Source organism: Oryza sativa, chromosome 10, assembly GCF_034140825.1.
Source record: "Oryza sativa Japonica Group chromosome 10, ASM3414082v1".
NCBI classification, from domain to species: Eukaryota; Viridiplantae; Streptophyta; class Magnoliopsida; order Poales; family Poaceae; genus Oryza; species Oryza sativa.
Genome location: NC_089044.1, coordinates 6,390,015 through 6,408,410, shown reverse-complemented (window position 1 = coordinate 6,408,410; position 18,396 = coordinate 6,390,015). Strand labels below are relative to the sequence as shown.

Here is an 18,396-nt window from a genome sequence, read left to right as displayed (position 1 = left end):
CCACTCGATGATGAGGAGTTGATGTCCTACATCCTTGCCGGTCTCGACGACGATTGGGAACCGGTTGTCTCCTCTCTTATTGGGAGACCGGATGTCGTCTCCTTCCACGAGCTTTACTCTCAACTCCGCAGCTTCGAGTCAAGGTAAAAGCTGCGGCATACGGCGGCGCACCAGTCCTCCGTCAATAGCGCCAAGCGCAGTGGAAGGGGCGGCTTCATCCCCTTCAATCGCGGCGGGCGTAGCGGTGGCAATGGAGGGCGCGGCGGCAACAATAATGGAGGGCGTGGTGGTGGTCGTGGCAAACCACGTCCAATCTGCCAGCTCTGTGGAAAAACAGGGCACGTTGTCGCCGATTGTTGGTATAGGTACGATGAGAATTTTGTTCCTGAAAATAAAATGGCTGCTGCAGCTTCATATGGCGTGGATACAAATTGGTATGTGGATACCGGAGCTACGGATCACATTACTGGAGAGTTAGACAAGTTAACAACTCGGGAGAAGTATAACGGGAAGGACCAAATATACATGGCAAGTGGTGCAGGTATGGACATTAAACATATTGGCCATTCCATTATTCATACCCCTACGCGCAATTTATATCTTAAGAATGTTTTGCATGTCCCTAAGGCCAAGAAAAATCTTCTTTCTGCACATCGTTTAGCCCTTGATAATCATGCTTTTGTTGAAGTTCACTCGCGCTTCTTTGCCATCAAGGATCAGGTCACGAGGAATCTTCTTCTTAGAGGGCCTTGCCGCAACGGTCTCTATCCCAATCCACCATCGTCGTCATCTTCGTCCAAGCAAGTTTTTGGAGTCATCAAACCCACTATTTCTAGGTGGCATAGTCATTTGGGTCATCCATCTTTGTCTATCATTCAAAAGGTTGTGAACAATAATAATCTCCCATGTTTAGGAGATCTTAATGAGTTAGGTGTGTGTGATGCTTGTCAAAAGGGAAAGAGTCATCAACTTCCCTATCCTAAGGGTGTGTTTGAGGAGAAGGGGATTGAGGAGATTGGGAAGATACGCAAAACGAGGTGAGCTATTAGCTCATGATTAATTGAGTATTAACTATTTTAAATTTCAAAAATGGATTAATATGATTTTTTAAAGCAACTTTCCTATAGAAAATTTTTGCAAAAAACGCACCGTTTAGTAGTTTGGGAAACGTGCGCGCAGAAAACGAAACGAACAAACTCACTCTCTCACCCTCTCAAATGCTGCCTAAGTCCTTCAGTGTGTCTAATAATCCTTTAGAGCTTGTGTTTCTGTGATGTATGGGGTCCTGCTCCCGACTCTGGTGGTGGCAAAACATATTATGTCAGTTTCATAGATGATTTTAGTAAATTTACTTGGATTTATTTGCTTAAGAAAAAATCTGAGGTTCTTCAGAAATTTCATGACTTTCAACAACTTGTTGAGAGACTTTTTAATCGCAAGATAATCACTATGCAATCTGACTGGGGGGGAGAATATGAAAAATTGCATTCCTTTTTTACCAAAATTGGAATCACTCATCATGTTTCATGTCCCCATGCTCACCAACAAAATGGTTCCGCTGAACGCAAACATAGACACATTATGGAAGTTGGCCTCTCTTTACTTGCTCATGCTTCTATGCCTCTTAAATTTTGGGATGAGGCTTTTCTTGCAGCCACATATCTCATTAATCGCACACCTAGCAAAGTTATACAATACTCTACGCCTCTAGAGCGCCTCTTGAATCAAAAACCAAATTATTCCTCCTTGAGAACTTTTGGATGTGCTTGTTGGCCTAATCTTAGACCCTACAATACTCGTAAACTTCAGTTTCGCTCAAAGCAATGTGTTTTTCTTGGCTATAGCAACATTCATAAAGGATTCAAGTGTCTTGACATTGCAACCGGCCGAGTTTATATCTCTAGAGATGTTGTCTTTGATGAAAATATTTTTCCCTTCTCAAAACTTCACTCTAATGCTGGAGCTAGACTAAAATCAGAAATCCTACTCTTGCCCCCCACACTGTTGAATCCTGAAATTGCTAGTGGGGGTATGCAAGGCAATGGTCATATGTCTAATGATCCTTCTAATATTCCTGTTGAGTTTGTATCTGCACAGGAGGAAGCAGAAGACGGAACAGGAAACAATGGTTCACATATTGTGCATGGTACAGAAAATCATACGGTGCATGGTACAGAAAATCTTGATGGTGGTGGCGACACAGGTTCTGATGATGGCAGCACAGAACCTGGTGGCAATGATTTTTCTCCTGGTCATTCTGATGTTGAAATTGATGCAGCCAGTGCTAGCGCTGATTCTGCAGATGCAGGCGCAGGTGGTGCAGGTCCTGACATAGGTGCTGTTGTTCCTGGAACAGCCAATACCACGGCAGCAAGCAGCAGTACCACGGCAGGCGACACTAGCACATCCGCAGGCAGTAGCAGGGCAGCTGGTTCAGGTGATGTGACAAATAATCAATCTGACTCTACGCAGGTTCAGCATCAGCAGACTAGACCCACGACTCGGCTGCAGAGGGGAATACGGAAGGAGAGAGTCTATACAGATGGTACATAAGGTACAATTTTTTAGCCTCTTCTAGTGGTGAACCACAAAGTTTAAGTGAAGCTTTAGCTGATCCAAATTGGAAGCAAGCCATGGATACTGAATTTACAGCCTTGATTAATAATAAAACCTGGCATTTAGTTCCACCGCATAATGATAGGAATATTATTGATTGCAAGTGGGTATATAAAATTAAAAGGAAAGCTGATAGTAGCCTGGATAGATATAAGGCTCGGTTGGTAGCAAAAGGCTTTAAACAACGGTATGGTATTGACTATGAAGATTCTTTTAGTCCAGTGGTTAAGGCTGCTACTATTAGAGCTGTTTTATCAGTTGCTGTATCTAGGGGTTGGTCTCTTCAACAACTTGATGTACAGAATGCTTTTCTTCATGGTTTGCTTGAAAGAGGAGGTTTACATAAGACAACCACCTGGATATGAAGACAAGAGTAAGTCTGATTATGTTTGTAAATTAGACAAGGCTTTATATGAATTGAAACAGGCACCACAAGCATGGTATTCCAGGTTAAGCAGTAAGTTGTGTGACCTTGGTTTCAAGGCATCAAAGGCTGACACTTCATTATTCTTTTATAGTAAAGGAGGTGTTACTATTTTTGTATTTATTTATGTGGATGACATAATTGTAGCTAGTTCAACTCAAAGTGCAGCGGAAGCATTGTTAAAGGACTTGAAGCAAGATTTTGCTTTGAAGGATATAGGTGATTTGCATTACTTTCTGGGAATAGAGGTTAACAAGGTATGTGATGGCATTCTGTTAACTCAAGAAAAGTATGCGTCTGACTTGTTAAAAAGGGCTGGTATGTCAGGATGCAAGCCTGTTGCTACACCTATGTCTACCACAGAAAAATTGTCAGCTCACAGTGGTTCTGTATTAGGAGAACAAGATGCTACTAAATATAGAAGTATTGTTGGAGCTTTGCGGCCAGATATTTCCTTTGTAGTAAATAAAGTTTGTCAGTTCTTGCATGGTCCTACTTTACAGCATTGGATGGCAGTTAAGAGGATACTGAGATATATTAAGTCTTCTATTGATCTTGGTTTAAGGATTAACAGATCTTCTTCCACTCTTGTTAGTGCTTTTTCTGATGCAGATTGGGCCGGATCAGTAGATGATAGAAGATCCACAGGAGGCTTTGCAGTTTTCCTTGGTTCAAATCTGGTGTCATGGAGTGCCAGAAAACAGGCTACAGTATCCAAGTCAAGTACAGAGGCTGAATATAAAGCAGTTGCAAATGCCACAGCAGAGGTAATTGTAACACCCTGAAAATTCGACCGACAAAATCAAAACTCTAAAAATACGGATTTTCAAAAACATTTTAAATAAATTGCATCATGCCGATTTTATTCGCCCATTCCATTGAATTTTGATTTCGGAGTTTCTAGATCGCAAATAAAGAACAATTGATTAGGAATAAAACCTAAAATTAAATGAGAAAAATAAATAACTGAAATATAATTTGGAGTAAAGATTAGGTGAGGTTGGAAATAAATAAAATATTATCGCAACCATATTAGTAACGATTGAATTCTAGTGCGACGAAACAAGAATTAACCCTAATTAAAAATTCAAATAAATTATATAAATAAAATATGAGTAATATTAACCGAGGGTGAATCCATAGGTTGGAATAACACAAATATTGAGTAAAATTCATATATGCAAAAATTAGGATTTATAGAATCAAATTTATATAAGAAATAGACTAAAATGGGAAAAATAGGAAAAAGACACTATTCATTAGCCCCTAGGTGTTTGATGTGGTCCCCTAGCCCAGCCCCCTCCTCTGCCTCGCGCCTGCGCCCCGCCCCGCGTCGCCGTCGTGCCGTCGCCGTCGCGTCGCCGCCCGTCGCGTCGCCGCCCCGAGCCCCGTGCGCCGCCGTCGCGTCGCTGTCACCGCGTCGCCGTGCGACATCGTCGCTGTCCCGCGCCTCGCGCCCCGAGCCGCCGCGCGCCATCGCCATCACCGCGTCGCCGCTCCGAGCCCCGCGCCGCGCCGCCCGCCCGTCGCGTCGCGTCGCCGAGCCGCCGCTGCCGCGCCGTCGCCGTCGCCATCCCGTTGCCGCGCCGCGCGTGCCGCCGTCGCCTCGAGCCCCGTTCCGCCGTCGCGTCACCCGTCCCATCGCCGCGCGCCCGTCGCCGTCACGCCTCGCGCCGTGCACCTCGCGCCCCACTCCACGTCGCCGTCGCGTCGCCTGCCCCGTCGCCGCGCGCGCCCGTCCCCTCGCCGCCTCGCGCCCCGCGCGCCGCGCCGTCCCATCACCACTAGGGCCGGCCGCCCTTCCCCAAGCCCTATAAAACCCCCTCCCCGGCCGTCCCTCCCCACCCCACACCATCCCACCCCATTTCCCCTCCTTCTCCACGCGCCGCCGCCTACGTGCCGCCGCGCCGTGCCGAGTGCCGCACCGTGCGTCGCCGCCTTGCGCCGCCGTCGCCGCCGCCGCCCCTCCCCTTGCTCGGCCGCCGTCGCCAGAGAGCCGAGAGAGAGAAGGGAGAAGAAGCCGAGAGGGAGAGAAAAAGAAAGAAGAGGGAGAGGAAAAGAAAGAAAGAAAAAAAGAAAGAAGAGGAGAGAAAAAGAAAGAAAGAGAAGAGAGAAAAAGAAAGGAGAAGGAGAGAAAAAAAAAGGAAAGGAAGAAAAGAAAGAAAAAGAAAGAAGTGAGAAAGAGGAAGGGAAAAATAAATAGAAAATTAGAGAGAAATTAAGGAGGTTTAGAAAATTTAAAATAATTAGAATTTAGTTATAGAATTACTTGTAGTCGTAAAATTACAAAATATTATATAATTATAGATTATTTTGGTAGTCCCTATAAGTAATCTATTCACGGTAGATAATCGGATTTAATTGCTAGAAATTTTAGCTATGTATTATATTTAATCATGAATTTCGTTTAGTCATAGACCAAATTAAATCGTACATTATTATAAGATAATTTTAGGATCTCGTCCGATATTTAGCTTGCGATAGAGATTTCTAATCTATTACATGGATATGATACCCGGGCTGATTAAATTAAAAACTTGTGCTAATAAAATATTTATACCCGCGAAATAGTTTAGGATGGATAAATTAAGATCGGATTAGCTCTATTTCACAAACAAAAATAGATAATGTAAGAAACCGACTTCCGCGCTCGATATCTTCTTGGATTTACTTGGATCTTTATTTGAATTCTAACCGAATTCAAATCGTTTCTTCGCACGTACTTTAGACCCCGAGGGAGTTGCGGATCCGAGCGAGGACCAAGACCCGCAAATCTTCGAGCAAGGCAAGTCATCACTATTATTTGAACATGTTGATCCCAATTGCGAAATTGTTTTGTTTACAAATAAAATTGCATGCAATGATGAACATCCTACTTGTGAATATGCCATGCCTTGATTATTGTTTACCCTTAAATCTTTGTAACCATGATTACGTATGAGTCCCCAGTCAACTATGACCATTGCTTAGAAATGTTATTCTAGAATCATGCATACTCATATTTATCAAATGCCATGCGTAGTGGTCTTCTTTTAGGTGTGTGATGCGACAAGCAGTCTGCTGGCGGATGCCCAATTCGGATGGCCAGGTGGATGGCGGATGCCCGTTTCGGATGGTCAGAGGCTGGCTTGGCAATACTACATGAGGATACCCATAAGAGAACAATCATGATGGACTGGGTTCAACGACAAGAAGCAACGTAGGAATGTGTGTGTTTTTCCCTTCCCGGGAGCGCCAGAACTCCTCTCACTGCTAGAAACGTATGACGCCTAGAGTACATGAGGGCTAAAGTTCATGAAGCGGGTACTGCCAATGCGAGGTTATCGAAAGGCTTTGCCGTGACGCGTCTCATGTGTTGGGACGAGGCTCATGTGTTGGACAGTCGCGGAGTGCGGGTAAAGTGTACATCCACTGCAGTGTGAGTAAACCAAATCTATTCGAATAGCCGTGCTCGCGGTTATTGAGCACCGGGACATGTATTACACTTGGCTAGACTCTAAATTCTTAACTTGTGTGGGATGGGATATTGCATGATGATTTCTATGCTGATGGAGCCACTTCCTGAGAGGTGGGAACGTGGACGTCCTCAGAAAACCATGACGACTCAATGGCGGGAAGCTATCCTTGGGATCACAATGGATGGTGGACAGAACCGTCATTGTTTAATATGAACACTAGTAATAAAATTTGATCAGTCTGTGCTAGGTCTTAGGTTTGTGAAAAGAATTACAAAACTTGCTTTGCGCAAAAGAACCATAGCCATCCTTTGAATACCCATGTCATGTGCATTGTTGCTGTGGTGGCTTGCTGAGTACGGTTGGTACTCACCCTTGCAATATACAAACTTAATCAGAGGTCGGAGATGAAGCTTCGGAGGATCCCAACGCTTACTACCAGGAGGGTGAAGAAGACGATGGCGCTCAGTAGGTCTTAGTTACGGTCGTTGCCTGTGGCAATGGCGTGCCGCTGCCTTGACTCCGCTGCCTTACCTACTTCTATTTTTGGAATGTATTACGGACCGCTCGGTCCGATGATCTAAGACTACGCCTGCGGGCTTTTGATGTAATAATTCGCACTAGACTTTCGTGTATGTGCATTTGGTATTTCAGTTATGAACTCGTGTGTACCAGACTACTTGATCCAGGGAAATGGTACTGTTTACACGATTGATTCCTGTTATAAAAACGGGGGTCCACAGTAATGTGGGTGCAAACTCTTCTTAAAGAGATTGGAGTTCAAGTTCCTTCTATGGCTAGATTATGGTGTGACAACTTAGGAGCTACATATTTGTCAGTCAATCATGTGTTTCATGCCAGAACAAAGCATATAGAAGTTGATTATCATTTTTTAAGAGAGAGAGTTGCTAGGAAGCAATTAGAGATAAAATTTATAGTATCTGGAGATCAAGTAGCAGATGGTTTTACTAAACCGATTACTGTACAACAACTTAGAGATTTTAGACGCAATCTTAACTTAGATAAGTTATGATTGAGGGGGGCTGTTAGGAATAGAGATATATATCCGGAAAGAGTTTGCATGTGATGCTGCATGCGATCATGCATGTAATCAAGAGATATTCGGTTGAGATAAAACCGAAACCTGCTATATTTGTGTAAGCCGCGTTGGAGGCTGTTTCCAACCAAATCAATATATACGTGCGGCCTTGACAAGAGGTGATAACGCTTCCCAAAACCTTTTAATCTCCAGCGCCCCAGAGCCTGCGTTGAACCAATCATTGTCAAATAACAAGATGAACAGTCTATGTCATTGATCATGCATGTAAACGATTTTGCTTCTTGTCTTGTTCATATACTGTCGAGGCATTATTGGACCACACCGAATCAATCGACGGCGACCACTCATCTGCAAGAAACAATCGAACACCATTAATGGCCGAACGAGCTATATGTACGCGGTCGAATATATAGGTGCCAGAATTTGCTCCAAATGTCGTCGGAGAAGATGCCTCTGGTTAGCGCTGCAGCAGGTTGTCAAAGAGGCCCTGTCCCGTTCAAGGACGTGGCCGCGGTCGTCGCCGGCGACGACGGCGCGGCGGCCGCCATGGCGCACCGGCCGCTGGCTGATCCGGAGGATGAAGACCACGACGAACTCATCGCAACCCTACCGTGCAAGCCGCCGACGCCGCTAATGAGAAGGATGCGGCTGTACCGCGGCGGCTGGTTCCCGGAGAAATGGCTCCCCGCGATCATGGCGTTCCGGCGGCGCTTCGAGGCGCGCGACGGCGACGTCGTCGTCGCCAGCCTCCCCAAGTGCGGCACCACGTGGCTCAAGGCCCTGGCCTTCGCCACCGCGGTGCGCGGCACGTACCCGCCGCCGCCGGTGGCCGGCAGCGACGACGAAGGCAACCGTCGTCACCCGCTCCTCCGCCTTAACCCGCACGAGTGCGTCCCGTTCTTGGAGAGTGTGTACTCCACCATGGAGGAGGAGAGCAAGCTCGACGCGACGCCCTCCCCTCGGCTACTGAGCACGCACCTGCCATACTCCGTCCTACCAGCCTCCATCACCGACAGTTCCCGATGTAAAATCATCTACGTCTGCAGGTACACGCACGCCATCCCTTCTACATTGGTCTTGTTTGGATCCTCTGAACTATTAAATTATCATCCGGAATCTTTCTATTTAGAAGAAGTATTAAACGAAGATTACTAACAAAAACCCATTCTATAATCCCTAGGCTATATTGCGAGATGAATCTAACGAGATATATTAATCCATGGTTAGCGGATGATTAATGTAGCATCATTGTAGCAAATCATGGATTAATATACCTCGTTAGATTCGTCTCAAAAATAGCCCGGAGGTTATAGAATAGGTTTTTGTCAGTAATTTACGTTTAATACTCCTAAATAACAAGATTCTATAGAGCTATTTAATAGCCCGGAGGATCCAAACAGGGCCATTGTACTACCTCCGTCCCAATTTAAGTGCGGTTATGTATTTTCTTGTCCAATATTTGATCATCCGTCTTATTTAAAAATTTATAAAAAATAAGAAAAATTAGTCACACATAAAGTACTATTGATATTTTATCATCTAATAACAGTAAAAATACTAATCGTAAATTTTTATCTATTAAGACAGATGGTCAAACATTGGACATAAACAATACAAAACTATACTCTTTTTGGACCTGGGGGTAGTATATAGTTGAATTGAAACCAGGGTTTTGTAATTTACAATGCAAAAGAGGGGTGACGTTTTGAAAGTTCGAACAGCTCTTTCAAAAAAAAAGTTGAATTTGGTCACATTTTTAGCCAGGGGTACTTCATTTCCTATCTAGACTCAACATTTAATCCATATTTTTAACTTAAAGCGAATTCTCTCTTAAAAAACGCAGAATGAATGTTCGTTTAGTTGCCATTTTTAACCTTAGTTTTTGTCTTTACCAAAATTTAGCATGGCAACAAGCTAATCATACCATTAACAAATAGCAATACACCACCCCTACTAAATTTTGGTAATTCCAGAAATTTCTACTCTAAAACTTCTAAAAAAAAGTGATAAGATATACCAACCTTATCTTATCTTTGCCAAAATTTGGTAGTGACAAGGGTTTGTAAGATTTTTTTTTTTTTTACAATAGAGTGAACAAGCCCATAGAATGCAAATACTTTATTACTCTATCGTGTAATACATTTTTTTTCAACCACAGGCAACCGAAGGACATGCTAATCTCCTTTTGGCATTTCATCAACCGTGACAAGTCGCGTGATGTGTCATCATCATACGTGTGGGAGTCTGTCCGCGAGTGTACATATTTTGGAAGCCCAATTTGGGATCACATCCTTGGGTACTGGAACGCGAGCAAGGTGAAGCCAGATAACGTGTTAATCCTAAAGTATGAAGACATGAAGCGCAACCCCACCGAAAACGTCGAGAAGATCGCAGAGTTCATAGGCCAACCATTCTCCAACAGCGAGAAGGAAGCCAGCATCGTTGACAACATTGTAGAGCTGTGCAGCTTTGAGAAGATGAAGGCTCTAGGTGCGAGCATGGCAGGGTCTCAAAAGGTAATTTCCTCCGAGTTCCCCAATGATTCGTTCTTTAGGAAGGGTGCTATTGGAGATTGGGTGAACCACGTCACACCAGAGATGGCTGAGAGTCTAGATAAATTTCTCTCCGAAAAATTCGATGGATCAGGCTTCACTTTCATGTGAGAACAATTCTATGATCTCCCCCTTTAATTACAGGGAAACAGGGTGCAAAGCATTTGAAAGGGTAGCACCTGCACCACTCATGAATGATTTGAAATTAATGCAAATCACTATGTGTTATGTTATATTTGGGACACACATTTCTTATTCCTGATGGTTACACAACATGAGAAATTGTGCTGTACTGGTGTATGTACTCAAAGTCTGAATGCTGTTACAGAAATGTGTTAGAATCAACAGAGATTGCGAGAGCCACAAACTAACGCAATCAGGACGGTTATTACAGAACTAAGAAATAGAATCACAGCATATGTCCTCTGGGAAAAATATATTGTCCTAATTTCATCTGTGATCCACAAACTTTTATGAAGTGGACTTAGGCCCTGTTTGATTCAGCTTAGGATTATTATAATATAGATTATTAGGAGTAAGCTGAAACAAACAAGTAGATTATTATGCTAGATTATTATAATCTACAAGTCAGATTACTGTAATCCAATAATCTCCTCTAGAGGAGCTTTTTTCAGATTATTGAGTGGCTAAAGACCCACTAGCCTTAGATGCCTCTAATAATCCAGAGAAACAAACAACACGTAGCTTAGATGCCTCTAATAATCCAGAGAAACAAACAACTCGTAGCTTATTTTAGTCAGATTATTATAATTCAGCTTAGAGTAATCTATATTACAATAATCTTAAGCTAAAACAAACATGGCCTTATTTAACCCGTAATTGACGCAGTTACTCTGATCCAACTGAGCACTTACAGAAAAGAACAACTGTAAATTTGTAAATTTGATGTTGGCTTAAGCCGTCATTGCAACACTATCACTAAAAAAATATAAAAATATCATTAGAATTGTCATTCGAATAGTATCCTTGTAAAATTAGAAAAAGCAAAAGCAATGACAAAATTTGCAAATGCCCCTCAAAAAGATACCACTAGAGCTCTCCACGGGCTGTTGGTGCACCCTTTTCCTAATTTTGTTACTGAACAAGGCTAATCGTATATGGTAAAAATGGAAAATAAGCCCTGATCTTAATTTTCTTTCAGCGTCCTAGGTACTACTAAGATACAATCAATTCATTATCAGTCCGACTGAGGATGATATTTTTGTGCTATTCTGGATTCTGAATTTCTGATGCCTCATGTAATATTCTCCAAAATACTAATTGAGATAATCTCAGATCTCTCTGTCTGATACTGTGTTCACAATATTTTTTTTTCTAACAAACTTTAGGTAGGTGATCTACAAATATCCAATTTAAATTGTACTCTGCACCGGATAAAATGCACCATGTTTCGGTCTGCCAATGCTTATTTGAATATATGTTATTCACTTGATTAAAAAACAAATATTTGATATTAAGTAATATCATGGGCTAATTTATCAAATGTGTGAAAGAAGTGGTGGTGGATTGGTGGCAGAACCATCACCACCGTTATTGTTATTTAGTCAATAGTATACATGTTCGGTTTTTGCTTTAAAGAGCTATAATAACTACTTATTACAAAATAATTGGCTCAATTCTCAATAAAAATGTAGCTAACATAGGCTGAAGAGAATAAAAATACCAAATAAAAAACGAGATGTCCAACGGTTCGGTTCGGCCCAGTTACTTTAAGCAGCTGCGGGCTGTAGTCGGCAACGGAGGCGATCACGGTGAGATGTTATACCCCACCCGGCCACCCCCAACAAACAACGCGCGCACACAGGAAATTGCGCCGTCGGATGAGGAAGCGACGGCGACGCAACGAACCACGTCCCTCGAACGTGAATTTACGCGATTCCCCTTGCCACACAAGACTTGTGGACTTCAGCACGTTTAACTTTTGCAGAAGATTCGCCTTTGCCTTTGTAACTCAATCCTTATGATCCAAATTTTTCGTGGGATGTCAAAAGACTGGTATTCACCTATAGTGACAAAAAAAAATGAAATTTTCGAATGGTGCTCTTATTAATAACCCTTAATCTCTGATCCTCCTATAAACATGTGCCTTGTGTGTTATGTAGACAAGTCGATTGGAGATTTTGAGAGTTATGTAGACAAGTCGTAAACTACAATCTGATAGTTGGACCGAATTCAAGCCTCATACAGCCATACAGGAAGGAAAACATACACAGCACTATCTACGAGCAAAGATGGATATCAGGTTCTGACTGAAGCAAACTGCACAAAAGAAAATGATGTATAAATCCAGCTTGAACTGCAACTCAAATTTTATCTGTACCACCACCAGATTACCAATTTACTGACTTTAAACAAATATCACACAGATGGCAGCATCGCCGTCATACAGTCAACATATCACATCCATCCGACAGCACTTTAACGCACCGAAACCATACAATCCAGAATGTCGGGAAGAGGCCCAGGTGGCTTAACTTACTAATGTTTGTGGCACCCAGCACCATATCATGCACATCTTGGGAAATAGTGTTGACCCACATAGCCTCCGGCCATTGCCCTTTTAACATTAGCTTCAAACAGCTTTGGGTTGTCACGGAGGACAGCTGCTGCTTCATGGTTCAACGGATCCTCATCGTTTGGTTGCTGCGGACAAAATCAAAAGCAAACTAAGCCACAAGAAATCTTACTAAACTGTAACCCACCAATGGCAATGGAAGCAATGTATAATCTGATCATCCAACAAGAATCTCAAGGAATGGAAGCAATGTATAATCTGATCATCCAACAAGAATCTCAAGGAAAAAAAAATCATTCATGCTACCCGGCACTTTCGTTGAGATGTTTGGCCAACAGAAGTTACAGAACAAGGGTTTCTCAAGGTGTCATCCTCAATGACAAGGTTCAGGGGAGCAATTTTTCCTCTTAGTAGTTTTACTATGCCAGTTGTGATTGATGTTACTAGTCCAGCATCCATACTCAAAACCAAACAAAATGAAGTGGGTGTCAACAAATAAGCGCCTTGGGGCTTAGCTTTGGCCTGTTTTTTTCGTGCCAAAGAAATAACACACTACACTGACAAATTTTGGTAATTTTTCACCTAAGTTTTGGCCACATTGTAGTTACAAACAAAACAGTATGGAAATTATAACTAAAGATAAGAAATTGGCATCCAAAGACCTCAGCCCAAACAGCTCTAACATATCACCCACACAAATCATGGTTGCAATGACTCAGAAACTACATATAAGTATATCAACTTCCGTCTTCCATAGAAATTTAGGCTGCCTAATTTTACTTATCCGTGACTTAGAAACTACTCAAATTTTTTATGTACATTTAATTCAAGATAATGGAGAACTCATGTCAACTATAACTATTTAACTAATACTCCTGTACATAGTAAATAAGTAAAAATATATCATAGTTCTTTATACAAACCTTTGCATAAGTTTTTTACTTCTGTACCAAGACTATACATCGAGAATTGAATTCAATCTTAAAGTACATCAAAAATAGGACACCATGAATTATGCATGCCTTTCTCAAATTGATAAGATTACCACATTGCTGCTTAAAGTAGAAAACGAGTATCACAAACACCATGAAGCACAATGTAGATGACAACAGCATCGTAAACATAAGGCCTTATCTCGTAAACAACGAAGCATAATGATATGATAGGTTTGAACAGCATTGTAAACATGATTAGATATTTGTTTTTTTTATCTATTTCCGAAATACATAATTGCAATCAATAGGGGTCAAGGAAACTGAAATACCGTAAAAAGAAGGTTAAGGCCATAAATAACAGTGTTGATGTTGAGAACAGGCTTCCAATCTTCACGCAAAATGTTCAGGCATACATTTCCTTCCAAATCAATATTTGGATGGTATACCTGAATGCAAGTTATAATGCATAGAAATTGGTTAAGAGGCAACATATTCACTGGGAAAATATATAGCATAGAAAGCCCCATCTTATACCTTGGTCTTGCACTTCACCTTTGGAGGTTCATGAGGATAAGAGGGAGAGACTTGAAAAGTAAAGACGAAAGTGCCACCTCTAAAAAGGAAAAATCATTGTAAATAGAATTATAGGTGGGAACATGGTATGTAGAATTGACATTTAAGCAAAAAGAAAAAACAGTGTTCACAAGTGCTAGTCGCAGCTCATCAGAGCCTAGGACCTTATAACAAATCAGGCGAGTCTAAATAAGGATAGTCAGTCATCTATGTGAACAAATCAGCAAGGCTGGAAGGTGCTAGATGACTGCCTTCGAAAGCTTACAAAACTCAGTAGTCAAAATGTGATTATGTTAAGGCAAACAAGGATGGAGTATCCGCATTAAGTAGTGGCATGCCGCATGCCTATTAACTAGGCAACAGACAGGTAAATAATTCTGCCTTAAATAACCCCCTGTTTTGCCATAAATAATTCTGAAAGAACTGGTAAATGCTTTTTTTTAACACGACATAAATGATCTTTTAAAAATAGTGAAGGTTCTTTAAATTGACATAAACTTGTGAGGTAGTGCAGAACAACATAATAAACACAAAACAGAGATGCATTCTACTTACAGGTAATATCCTTCATCAGGTCGGACGATGATCTCAAAATTCATCAGATCATCCTTGCCATTGGGAAAAGAAATTGATGTGCTCTTGGGTAGGTTTAGCTCACTAATATCTGCCCAATATCATATAAAGTCATAAATAATTTATGACATGATAAAGTTGTAACAAGGAGAAGTTTATGATAATAAAAAATATGAAAATCTACTCCCTCTGTTCCATATTGTAAGTCATTTTAATTTTGTCCCAAGTCAAAATTCTCTAACTTTGACCAAATTCCTAGAAAAAATGCACCAACATCTACAATATCAAATTAGTTTCATTAAAACCACCATGACAGTGCATTTATTTGTTATTTTCGATACTGGTGCATTTTTCTATGAACTTAGTCAAAGTTAAAGAAGTTTTGACTTGGGACAAAACTAAAATGACTTGCAATGTGGAACAAAGGGAGTATTTGTATCAAAACTCAATAATTTGGACGAATGATAGAAATTGAAATTAACTTCTTTAACCACCAAAAAAAGAGAAATTGAAAATTCCAAATTTAGCCCCAGTAGGTCACATACAAACAACAGATACTCACATTCACGCATGGACTTGTGGCTTAGTCCGTGCAAGCATATAGCTCTTGGCCTCAAGCAAAATCTTTTAAGGCACTCCAACTTGGATGGTCCACAAATTCAAGGTTTGGCCATTTGCACAATCGCTAGAAGAGTTGCTTTCACATATTCCATGGCATCTAGACAGCATGCCAGTGTACGGAATGCATTACTTAAATAAGATACCATACACCTAGCTTAAAGTGCCACAAATTAATATACGCTGCATTGGATGATTGGAATAGCCATCCACCTGTCACTTTAATTTCCTTTCACACGATGAGGAATAGCAACTGTAAGTATTAATTGACATCCCTGCTATCATCTTCTTTGTCACTTCTCCTACTGATTAACCCAGTGCTGCTCCTACCCTCGCTGCTCCATCTCCTCTAGATCAGGATTCAAGAAAGAGAGGAAATAAGGAGAGAAATGAAGGAAAGAGAAGATGAGAGAGCTACTGTTCCACATCTGGCATGTGTGCTGGAGCACTATCAGGTCCCCTTTGGTGACACCGGCAGCCGGCAGGACTGCCCCACATGACGCATATACTACTAGTCATGCTCAACATGAAAATAAAGAGATTGCTAACAACTTAAAAAAGAGCATAGCCACATATGCAGCAGCATGCCAGCATCAAATTATTCAAATAAAAACCACCTGTGAGGATAGTGGAAACATTACATTTATGAGAACAGTTTGATAAGCTTTGAGAGTTAGTTAAAAGTTTAAAATTCAAGGAATTGTATGTCTAGCTCACAAATTTTTGTAAGAGAACTCAACAAAGGTAATTACTTTGGTCACAAGAACACATTCATTTTAGACACACATCTAGTTAAAATAACAAAAAAAATAAATATTAATATCAGATACATAATAATCATATATATACAGAATTGTAGATTAGTATCAAAATTATCTTCATAATATTGTAATTTATCGTATTTTAAATTACATTACAAAATAAATTAGAGATAAAGATTGCACTGTGAAGGCTCTGTCAATGTCCAGACAACATGTTTTTATGACCAAAAGGAAGTGCTGACAGTCATCTATAACTCAATGCACCTTTGTGAAGACGGAGCTCTCCAGCAGATTGCTTCTTCACAGGAGCCTTTCCAGCAGCACTTGCTGCCTGCTCTTTCTTTTTATCCTTTATTTTGATAAGATTAAGCATCTTTCTGCAAAGAAAAGGGGAAAAGATTTACAATCAGAGAAAAAACACTATCACCTGATGAAAGCACAAAAGAGAACATAATTAGTTGCATTTCTGCATCTCTGATGTGTAGTTTATTTTAGTCGAATGGTTAGAACTTAATCACAAAAAAATGGAATGGTTAGGACTAGAAGTCTGCTCTACATCAGTCATCACTCTGTTTTGTTATTTCCATTACAGCATAAAACATGAATAAAACACAAAAAGGAAATTCAACACGACCTTCAACTGCCCAGAAAGGATTTCTTGAGAGGGGACTGGAGAAACAATACTTGATGAGTTTTGACAACAGGAAGATCCAAAATTTAAATATAATACTAATACACTAAGCAGCAACCAGTAACTAAGTAGCTCGGCTAAACTTAGGAGGCATTTGGTTCAGGTTTTTTTTGGTGTAATCTGATTACCAAGCTAACCAATCCGGACGCCCTGTTTCTTATTTGTTCCACCTGGGTTGTAACTTAAGAACATTGGGACCAGACACAACACGGTTGAAAGCATATACCTCCTGGCCCTTACCGTAATGCCATAACAATAGTGTGCTTCATTTGGCCATCTACACTAGACTCATTAATGTTTCTGTAGTATTTAGGAAGGCACAACCACAAGGTGTTTGCAGCTGCACCATTTTTTGGTGTGTGCAGAACAATCATCTTATTGTACAAACTCTCGAGATACGAATAAAAAGAACTCAATGCACATGCATTTACAAAATGCTTCTACATTACAGACATTTATAGCACTTCTCCTTCCAGAAATAAACACATGCACGATTTGGTTTCTCAATACATACTCGAGAAGAAACATTAATCTAACCCCATGCGAATCGAGCGGGAAATTAAAGCTAGAATGTTTACTTCTTTTCTTAAATCAGGCTGGCCTAATTTTATCAAGAGCAGGAGAAAAACAGGTCGTTACAAAGCTCATCAACACGGCTGTTGGGGTGAAACTCTCAGAATCATAGGCGACGCTAAGGGAGATGAGCTCTACACAGGCAGGGGCGGATCCAACTTGGGAGTTGGGACAGTTGAACCCCTAAACTTTTGGGGGAACAAACAAACTATTACTTGTATTAAGATTAAGGCTCTGAAATTAAGAGAAGAGCTTCTTCCAGATCTAGAAGAGAAGCTAGGGTTAACGAACGAACGCAAGCAAATTCCAAGACATAAGTAGTCCCGGTGGGAGAGAGAGATGAATCAGGAAGAGGATGTTGATGCTCACCAGGATACCTTCCCTTCCCCTCCCCTGCTCTGCTCGCCAGATGGAGATCGGCGCCCCTCCTCTGTTGAGCCGCGACTCGTCTTGGCGCAAGGAGCGGAGGAGACGACGGACGAGACGGGAGATCTCTCTTTCTATTACGCAAGGGAAGGAACTAGGAAGGGGAAGATACTCGAGTACATCACCCTTATCTAATTATTATTTTTTACTTTAAAACTGCACTGGCAAACCCTTCTACGCTAATACTTCAAAATTTTCAGCTAATCTTTGGAAATTTCCGTACCTGGGCTATACAATACTAATAGAGTCTACTGTACGATGATGGTATATTATAAAAGTTAAGCAAAATAAAATAGCATATTATAAAACTTGACAAACTCAGTGACATATTATAGAATGGGAAGAAAGTCAGTGACATAAAATCAATTCTCTCTAAAGTCGTTTCTTTATTTCATTCAAAACAAAACATTTCTTACATAAACATGTTAAGAGAATGAGAAAAGGTTAGAAAAAAGGGAGGTTGGTCACTAGCCTAAACACACGGAGAAAAGTTGCTTGCATCCATAGCATGGTATATACTCATATTAATCGATAATATACTAATATTATTAAATCTGTTCTTCATTGTAATACGGTGTAAAGCTAAAACTTTAATCATATATT

General features: G+C 41.0%; 2 protein-coding genes and 1 non-coding gene across 3 annotated transcripts; 2 read left to right on the top strand and 1 right to left on the bottom strand.

Moving 5' to 3' along the window:
- On the top strand, positions 1–139 carry LOC112936748 (small nucleolar RNA Z247). Its single transcript, XR_003239172.1, has one exon. It is a non-coding gene; the product is annotated as a small nucleolar RNA Z247 (small nucleolar RNA).
- A 7,589-nt stretch (positions 140–7,728) lies between these two features.
- LOC4348233 (cytosolic sulfotransferase 5) lies at positions 7,729–10,452 on the top strand. The gene is made up of 2 exons (XM_015758076.3): positions 7,729–8,601; positions 9,714–10,452. Exons 1-2 carry the CDS (start codon positions 7,988–7,990, stop codon positions 10,216–10,218), a joined length of 1,119 nt encoding a protein of 372 aa, XP_015613562.1. The 5' UTR covers positions 7,729–7,987; the 3' UTR covers positions 10,219–10,452.
- A 1,936-nt stretch (positions 10,453–12,388) lies between these two features.
- On the bottom strand, positions 12,389–17,889 carry LOC4348232 (NEDD8-conjugating enzyme Ubc12). The gene is made up of 6 exons (XM_015759477.3): positions 17,737–17,889; positions 16,368–16,480; positions 14,707–14,815; positions 14,113–14,191; positions 13,908–14,024; positions 12,389–12,771 (listed from the first exon to the last, which is right to left on the bottom strand). Exons 2-6 carry the CDS (start codon positions 16,474–16,476, stop codon positions 12,634–12,636), a joined length of 552 nt encoding a protein of 183 aa, XP_015614963.1. The 5' UTR covers positions 16,477–16,480; positions 17,737–17,889; the 3' UTR covers positions 12,389–12,633.
- Positions 17,890–18,396: the final 507 nt, after the last annotated feature.

Coding starts and splice junctions, on each gene's coding strand:
- LOC4348233 (XM_015758076.3), top strand. CDS start 7,988: ATGTCGTCGGAGAAGATGCCTCTGGTTAGCGCTGCAGCAGGTTGTCAA. Junction 8,602..9,713: donor AAAATCATCTACGTCTGCAG/GTACACGCACGC, acceptor TTTCAACCACAG/GCAACCGAAGGACATGCTAA.
- LOC4348232 (XM_015759477.3), bottom strand. CDS start 16,476: ATGCTTAATCTTATCAAAATAAAGGATAAAAAGAAAGAGCAGGCAGCA. Junction 14,025..14,112: donor AGGTGAAGTGCAAGACCAAG/GTATAAGATGGG, acceptor ACTTGCATTCAG/GTATACCATCCAAATATTGA. Junction 12,772..13,907: donor GCCTTAACCTTCTTTTTACG/GTATTTCAGTTT, acceptor TTTTGTCCGCAG/CAACCAAACGATGAGGATCC.